This window comes from Ctenopharyngodon idella, chromosome 13, assembly GCF_019924925.1.
Source record: "Ctenopharyngodon idella isolate HZGC_01 chromosome 13, HZGC01, whole genome shotgun sequence".
Classification (NCBI taxonomy): Eukaryota; Metazoa; Chordata; class Actinopteri; order Cypriniformes; family Xenocyprididae; genus Ctenopharyngodon; species Ctenopharyngodon idella.
In genome coordinates this window covers 15,917,094-15,926,740 of record NC_067232.1, presented here as the reverse complement: position 1 = coordinate 15,926,740, position 9,647 = coordinate 15,917,094, and the positions used below count along the sequence as shown (strand labels likewise).

The 9,647-nt window shown below is 36.7% G+C and overlaps 1 protein-coding gene across 1 annotated transcript in view; it reads right to left on the bottom strand.

Annotated features, from left to right (window-relative positions):
- Nucleotides 1-9,647, bottom strand: part of wdr27 (WD repeat domain 27) — a 62,785-nt gene continuing 53,138 nt past the window's right edge. The window contains exon 25 of the mRNA XM_051918071.1: nucleotides 1-4,929. Within this exon, the coding sequence (XP_051774031.1) occupies nucleotides 4,864-4,929 (66 nt within the window). The 3' untranslated portion in view covers nucleotides 1-4,863. The remainder of the gene's footprint in view (nucleotides 4,930-9,647) is intronic.

Sequence of the window (9,647 nt, the reverse complement as noted above, 5' to 3'; positions counted from 1 at the left end):
TTCATGGAGTGTTTTTCTGAAACGTTTTAGTTAGACGTTCGTCTAACATTTTATTAAACATCCAACTAAAATGGAACGTTCCCTTTACATTGTCACGATAGATTGTTGTATTAATGCGCACAACGAAAGAAGTAGAGTACAAATACAGTCTGTATTAAATCCACAAAAGAACACTCAGGAGGTCACAGGAGTAAACTAATTCTCAACCACACTAAACAAAGATGATACCAAACAAATGAACAGAATGAACTGAGAGCTTAAATACAGACAGAGAGTAATTAAAGGAAAACAAAATAAGGACAATAAAATTAAATTAAAACCAAGGAAACTAACTAGGGAACACAAGTAAATGGGAACACAGGCAAACGGGAACAGAACACAATGAAAACGAACAGCAAAACTGACAATACTCATTACAAACATTTGCATAACCAAAAAAACACTTTTCAGACCATTTAAAAAGCTGGACATTTTGAATATTTAATACATTTCGAATCAGAAATTTTATTTTCATAATTTAATGGGCATGTTAGATAACGTTCTTAGAACATTTTTACACACACACACACACACACACACACACACACACACACTCTGTTACAGCTGCTGTAGTACCAAGTACGACGGAGACGGAGATGACGATAATAACAATACTTTACTGAAAACACAGGAGATTCCAAACAGGGCAAAGACAGCATACACAAGTGTAGACATAAATGAGAACGGACAAGGAGTGAAGGAGAACACAGGGTATATATATATATATATATATATATATATATATATACAAATGTGACTAACAAAGGGAGCTAAACAAGGTGATGGGATAATTAACGATACACAGGTGGATCAAATGAACTAATCAGACAGACTTGGGAAAAACTAGGTCACAGGACACAGTACATGTAACACACACATACATATATATATATATAAAACGGTTACACTTTACAAAAAGGTCTCATTTGTTAACATTAGTACATTAACAAAAACTAACAATGAGCAATACATTTTTAAAACATTTGTGAATGTTAGTTAATAAAAATATTCATGTTCATGTTAGTTCACAGTGCATTAGCTAATGTTAACAGATACAACTTTGGATCTTAGTAGCAAATGTTGAAATTAACATAATTAATGAAAATTAATAAATGCTGTAGAAGTATATTGTTAATTTTTAGTTCATGTGAACTACATGTGAACAACTGAAACTTTATTGTAAAGTGTTACCACTAAATCAACAAAAATACATATAAAACATATAAAATGAAAAGCATTGAATGAAATGGATATGACAGTCACAGATCTTGCTCATGAAAATGAACTAATGCATTAAAAAAATAAACAGTTGTCATTGGCAAAGCCATGTATATGCAAACCCACACATATAAATCTGTCGTTCTCTCATCATTAATATGTGTACACCTCCTTTGATAAAGCACTCCTCTCTCTCCCCCATCGACAGTATCTAAAATAAATGAATAACATCCTGTTCTGACAGACTGAAGGAACATCCTTTGAATGAACTTTCAGATATAAAGCTAATGTGGGAAAGCCTGTTTTATCCTCGAGTTTGTTAACTGGTGAGGGAAATAAGGCATCAAAAAACGTTTTTTTAAATCACAAAGACCTGGAACAATCTTTAAAGGACAATGAGGTGAACAAAACAAAAGACTTTAATATGACATTGATGTTTTCCATGCACACTTGGGCTATCTGCCTAAATGGACTGAGAATGCCAACTAAGTCATGAACAGCTGCATTTTTATACGACAACAGAGGTCTTGAACAACTGATCGAATGAAGAACTGGTTTATGACCATTCTGATGGTTTTATAATTAATAATTGTACATAAATTAACAAGTTACATTGGCTACTCTAATAGAAAGAGGTTTGAAGCAACATTGTGGCCAATTCAGTAATCTCAATTTATTCTCCATTTGTTTTTGACAGCTCATTTCACACATTGCCAAAGCAAGATTTCAGCATCCTGTCATAAATTTGGAGCCATTAAGAACATATTTTTAAAAAGGTCTCTGAAAGTAGCTCGCACACAGACTTCGTTAGAAACAGGCTATCATGAGATAGTTAAGTGCATCCATATTTGACATCACTCTGTTTACCATTATAAGTGAACAGCTTCTTTGTTTAGGAAAAGCAGCCAAACCTAATTATAAGAGAGAAGTTGAAGCGTTATTGTTTTTCTTTAATTCAAAAGTAAAGATCAAACGTGAAACCACTACATAACTGCCTCAGCTATTGCTTGAAGTCATGTGGGATGAAAATGTTTTCCTGTAATGGCTCATGACAATGAACAAAGCTGCTGAATTGTTTCCACACATATTTAGAACTTGTGTCAAAATAAAACATTAAAAATTTTACTTTTCCTAACAGTTTTATCTTGGTATTTCATATACTTTTGAAATGAAAATGAGACCTACAGCACATTGTCATTTCCAAAGAAAAAAGCAGCATATAAATGAATGCATATCTTGCCATTTGTATGCTAACCTATTACTGCCATTAGATATTAATGTGTAACATTCACAGCCAGGAGAGTCAATTCAAGCTGTTGTAGAATGTGCTCTGCTAAAGATAACCCTCCATGGGATAGGTCTGATTGTAAATGGGCAGAGAACAGAATGACCTCAGAAAAGTTATTGGTGCAGAAATGCTGCCAGCTCTTGTAGTGGACACCACCCATCATTAAAGACTCCAACATTACTCTCTATCACTTACATGAAGATCTACTGGCGCCAGACAGATACAATACATGTATTGCTTTCAGATGAGCATCCTATCTCATTTACCACATCCTAAACCGTATTTTAAACTTGCAAATAATTCAGCCCAAACTGTTTATTTACAGAGGTCACTCAAACTTTGTTTTGTAGATAATAGCTGTCTTAGGTCGGCTGTATATTTTTGTATTTGTAAAGGTAATACCAGTGCTCCAGCCGGGAGCACCAGGTCGCAAATGTGACAAGAAATAAAATTGCCATTAATTTAAAATCTAATCGCCATCACCAATATGGGGAAAACTTGTCACATAGGCCTACTGTATCATCCTGTGAGGTAGTATTAGCTAAAGTGCATGCCAGTCTTGGACACAGCAACGAACACAGCGCAAGCCATGATGACTGATTCCCAAAACAAATGACTCTTATGAATGTATTCATTTTAATGAGTGAGTCATGAGATTCACAAAACATTGAACTTAGCAGTTCGAATCAGACTTATTCAGTCAGAGAATTGTTCAGAGACTTAATCACTGAAAGTCATTTTATGGTTATGTCCGATTCGAATCAAACAAACGGAAACCGCTACTCTGATACTTACCTTGGTTGTTCATTTGATAATACATATTCACAACTGAGTTTACTTTTGCAATAAATTAATTTGTGGTATTTCAAAAAAACATTTAAATATTTCTCAAAATATATTATTGCGGTGATGTTTTACTAATTTGGCAATTAATTTGGCGCTTAAATTCATTTCAGGAACATTTACACCTTGTTTTTTTAGTCTGGACCCTGAGATCACTGTTTAAAATCTTCCATTAACTTGATATGATCTTAAGCATTCAAAATGTAACAGATGATAATGCTGTCACAGCATTTGCACACTAAATAGCCTTTTTTTCTTACTTATATTTACATTTTGAATTGTGATTGGTCCCTTGCAAACTTTACATCCGTCAATTATAGCCGCCTTCATGTACTATTGATTCTTGAGAGTAGCCAACTGAAAGATAATGAGAATGCTAAAGTGTCTCTGATATATAGCATTTAATTTATGCGAAACCAAACCTAAAACATAAACTTACCTAAAAATGATATCCTTCTATCCATCTTCATTTCAGAGGGTAGCACCTTAACTGCTGCAAAAATGAGCTGTGTTATTCAACACACAGATGAAACATTTTAAAAATGAATCATTTTGGGTGGAAATGCAAGTATATATAAAAATGTATTTAAAGGGTTTGTTCACCCAAAAATGAAAATGATGTCATTAATTACTCACCCTCATGTCGTTCCACACCCGTAAGACCTTCGTTCATTTTCGGAACACAAATTAAGATATTTTTGATAAAATCTGATGGCTTAGTGAGGCCTGCATCGCCAGCAATAACACTCCCTTTTTCAATGCCCAGAAAGCTACTAAAAACATATTTAAAACAGTTCATGTGACAACAGTGGTTCAACCTTAATATTATAAAGCAACTAGAATACTTTTTGTGTGCCAAAAATAACAAAATAGCGACTTTATTCAACAATATCTAGTGATGGGTGATTTCAAAACACTGCTTCATGAAGCTTTGAAGCTTTACGAATCTTTTGTTTCGAATCAGTGGTTCAGAGCGCGCATCAAACTGGCAGAGTCACATGAACTACTGAAGTTTCAAAACACTTATGACGTAACAAAGCCTTGTTTACTGAAATCATTAGATTTTGGCGCTCTGAACCACTGACTTTTTATTATTTTAGAGTCACTCTAAAAATACGATTTAATATAATTTAATATCATTTTGCTGCAAAGAATATTACACATCAGATGAACCTGTACATAATACTGCATAGTGTGTGTATGTGTATCTGTGCATGGGAACGTGTTGCTAAGTAAAGTTCAAATGGACTTTTCTCTGAGGGTGCGTCTTTGGCTTAACAGTTGAGGGCGTGAGCATGTTGTCACATCTGTAGGTTGTCAATGGCGGCTGAAATGATGAAATCACAGATCCCATCCATGATGTAGGTCTCAGAGGTGGCACGCCAGCATCTCAACATTACTGATGTAAGACTTTCATTAGTCTGCAGCATCGGTGGACTTAGGGCAAGAACTGAGCCATAGGGTAAATTCCACACTTAAGGGAGAAGAGATTCGGCCGGATGAAACAAAGCCAGTTTTCCATCGAGTGTTCCAGTCAACAGCTGTGAATAAAAAAAGACTTCACTCATGAAACATCCTGTTGTTGCGTGAATGAGTTCATAATAAAACTCTTTATTCTAACTATGAGCTCCTGCTATTATTTTTAATTCACTAATAGTAAAACAATGTAAGACAATGACTGTAAAATAATAGATGCCCCGGCCACATTTACGTTCAAAGTGGGAATCGCAGGGTACCTCACGATATGATACGATCACGATTCATGGCTCACGATAACGATAATATCACGATACAGCGATTCTGTGATAATCAACTTATTGCTAGACAATCCTATAATGATACGTCACAATAACTATGAAAACAAAATGCCAGTGAAAAGGTTAAGTGCAGGTTTTCTCTCTTTATTAAAGTCCAAACTGTTAGAAAACAGCACAGAAGTTTTTCAGACTGTAAATTAAATGTATCATTTTAAGTAAATTAGAGATTTCATTTAGCCTAAGTTAACTGCTTATCAACTTATCAACCTGGTACATAAAAAAAAAAAAAAACCCTCTGTTATTTAAACCTGGGAACATCTCAGTGTTTACCAGCTTCCTCAAAATAACCCTGGGAATAGTGTTGTCAAAGGTACCAAGGTAGGTTTAAAATGTTAAAAATGTGATGATACCAGCATAGCCTAGCATTTTGAGCACTGTTGAGTGGATTCTTAAACATCTCTGATTGGCCATTGTGTGTTCACGTGCCTAACATACGTCTGTGATTGGCTACAATGATCAACGCTTCCAAAACAAATTGTAAATAAACACCTTTGATATTCTTTCACCGAGCGCTTCAGATTCACACGGGAGTGAAAGCAGGTGTCTATTAGCGAATATATTCGGGATCCGCTGATAGACGCCTGCTTTCACTCCCGTGTATATCTGTGTAAGCGCTCAGCGAAGAATGTCAAAGATTATCTACGTCTATATCTACGTTATCTACGTTTGTCACATCAATGGTATAGAAGCCTAAGTGCGTCCAGACTTTGAACTTTAACGTGGCCAGGGCATCTATTATTTTACTCACACTGCTGTACGCCATCCTGTTAAAAACCTATTTTTCTTAGGCTAGTTAACTTCTGTTCACGTTTTCCTCATTCATGTGTTGAGCGCTGCCTTGAAGTAGCAACGCTGGGAGCAGGGAAATCTATTTAGAGCGGCTTATTTTATTATTTAAAATATCAATATTTGGCGCCAGCGTATCGATTCTCGTATCGCACAGAGAAGGACGACGATATATCGCCATATCGATATTTTATCCCAGCCCTACTATCTAAATGAACAAAATGTAAAATATCGGACAGAAACCTCATATCTCCATATTTCATAATTTTTTTCATAAATCATTAATTTTGGTCACCCTTTACACCCTTTGGGTTTTGCAAATATTTATGAATGATCAAATGAAACGAATTAAGAGTTTGTGACTAAACCTCATATCTCCATTGGATCCTCAAACTATCGGCCAAACCTCATAACTCCACCCCACCTCTATCGTGAATGAAGTGGAGCACACAGTTTGGACCGTCTCTGCTTGTTTGCAAGGGTAAATAAAGAACTGGTTGTTTGAATAAGTACAACGTTTTCTTCACTGAAGAAACTCTCTCTTTACAAAGAGATGATTTATGTACTTCAGAAGCGGAGAAGACAATTTGTCATTGAGTCATAGCCACGTCTCCCTGTCACCCCTGCAGCATGCCTCTGTGCACCCAACACATATCATTCCTCTTTAGCCAGAGCCAAAAGCTACTTTTCTCGGCTTCCACAGCCAGATCTTTGAGGGCCTTCTGAAGGCTTTCTCCAGCCACTCCTAGATCTCTAATGAAGTGGACAGCTGATGTCCCCATGAAGCCGTGGCATCCCACCTCTACCGGGTAAATGATGGTTCTCCATCCTGCCTCCCTGCATTCAGCCGCAAGATCTGCGTATTTCAGCCTCTCCCATGCAGCCTCTAACCCTGCCTCCCACGGAATAGTTAACTCATGTTACTAATATGACACATTCAAGTATCTAACCATATAAAGCCAGAATATCAACTTTGAAAACACAGTATTTAATTATTTAAACAAATATAGTGTTCTTTTTCATCTCCTAAAAAGCAGCGGTTTTGGAGGTTTCCGGCCGATAGCGATGATATATATAGACGATATATGGGGGTATTTTGCCTATGTCACAATATGAGGTAAATCTGGTCCTGTTTGCAGTTATTAATTCCAAAAGTGCCACTTCACATAATCAATGGCATTGTTTTTATAATCAAATATTAAAGCAACGCCACAGACAAAACAGGAACATTACATTTCATAACAACACATCTGCCGTCTTAATGACATGAGGGTTGATGGTTTTCATTTATTTATATTTGCCAATAAAAATGTTCTGAAGCTTTTATGTCCTGCACTTTGAATTGTGCTCTCCTGAAGACAATTAGCCATTTAGTTATGAAACCCCATTTATTCAGCAGTTTGTTTACTGGAATCCCACCAACTCTGGATTTTCTATTAACTCTCTATATCTTTTAATGTTTTGACAGACACAAATCAGAAACAAAACTTCAGAAAGTGTGTTGTGACATGCAGTCCTGCAGGGTGAAGGATCTAACCACCACATGGTGCCTGGAGGGTTACAGATTTGGGGTAGCATAAATGACCTCATTGCTTTGTCATAGGTGGGAAATTGTCCAGTCAGGTTTTACAGTGTGACATGAAACTGTTTTGGCAGTGGCCTGGACTGAGTTCTGAACAGAGAATGTCACATACCTGCCTTTACAGACACAGTAAATCTTTTAAAAGGCATTTTAAAGACATCTGAAAGGCAAAATGAATTTATCTCTTGGCTTATATTATCTGGTCTGGTAAAAAACATATTCAGTTCCAAACTTTTTCAGTCACACAGAATTTGATCTGAGAAAGATTAGAGATACAGCATCTCCACACAGCAAATGGTTTGTCAGTGCAATTGCTTTCAAAATATATTCTCCATTAAGAATTTCATTGTTCAACTCTCTTTTCAATTAATGATAGTTTCATTTTTATATAATTAAATAATGTCATAATAGTGTTTAAACAACTGTAGTACTTCACTGTGGTGTTTGCCCATGCACAAATCATTGTTCTTGTACATTTAAAGGCGCAGTAAGCAATTTCTGAGAAACACTGTTAATATTTGAAATCAACCCAAAAAACACACCCCTCCCTTCATTGCTCCACCCCCAAAATGCACGAACACGCAATGCAAGAGTGGATGCCTCTTTATCAGCTGAAGTGAAGCAAAATAATGCTTTGTGAAAAATAAAGCAAAGGTGACAAATGAACGACAAGAAAGAAAAAATGAACATAGAGTACACAAGAGTATATACAAGCAAGAGTTGTTTGTTAGTCGCAAGCAGCACACCAGCTCCAGACAAACAATGACACTCAAAACTGTCCTGTTACTACAGCTAACATTACAACAACAGCATATCTTGGTTCTGTTAGGTTGCATAAATTAGGTCAGCCGGAACCAGGAACACTTCCTGTAACACCCAATGTACTTGTTACATCATAAGAAGAATGGCATCTATACTAATATTAGTCTCTCTGTTCATCCTGAGGTTTACTGTAGTCAGCCGGATCCGGGCCATATCCAGATCAGATAGAGGACCTGCGCCTAGACACAACCCAAACGCAGCCCTGAAGTGTCAGCAGATATTGTGTCAAATAGAGTATCCCCTGTGAAGGCCTCATCGACATGACAGCCAGCGGCACAGATCCTTAACAAACCGTCTCCATACCGGCGTGATGGACCCGATCTTCAACCAGATGGAACTGGATTAAATATTTTGAATGATCGGATCTAATCTGACTTCTGACTTGTAATGCTGCCTGAATCATAATCATGCACTGATTGTTTGTTGGCCAGAGGAGAACTGGCCCCCCGACTGAGCCTGGTTTCTTCCAAGGTTTTTTCCCAAGAGTTTGGGTTCCTTGCCACTGTCACCTCTGGCTTGCTTAGTTGAGGGCACTTAATATTCAACAATATTACTGATCTGACTGTACTGACAACATTGTATGCGAACTGAACTAAGCTGGATGATGACATCACTGTCTTCTCCAGAGCTGCTGTATAGATAAATGAACTAAGTTAATAACTTTTTTACAACGGAAATGAATCAATACTGAACTTAAGCTGGACAATGACACTATTTTCTTCTAGAGCTGCTGTACAGCCAAAACAAACTTTGTTGCATTATTTTCCTGTTATCACTGTAAAGCTGCTTTGAAACAATCTGTACTGTAAAAAGCGCTATATAAATAAAGGTGACTTGACTTGTGAAACATTGCAAAACCAATGTTATTCACATATGAAGCAGAAACAATGCAACCTCAGCATCTGTTTTCAGGCCTTCCCACTTAGATCTCTCCAGTGCTGGAAGCTTTTCTTATATTAACGCAGGTCCTAAAGCTCTTGCCTGATCATAACCCTTCTTTTTCCAGTGATATTCCTCTGACCATTTATCTTTTGTAATGTCTCTCAGCCATCTCTATTTCTACAGTCTTTCTTCAAATCTCCCTCTTGCTCACTCTTTCTTCTCCCCCATCATGAGTGTACTGTATATGCATTTCCACGATTTTCCCAGTCTTTACTGTGGTGTTTACATCCATCCACAAATCATTGTTCTTGTGCATTTAGATACACAAGTAAAATTTAAGAACTGTTAATCATTCCCAGTATTTTTAATA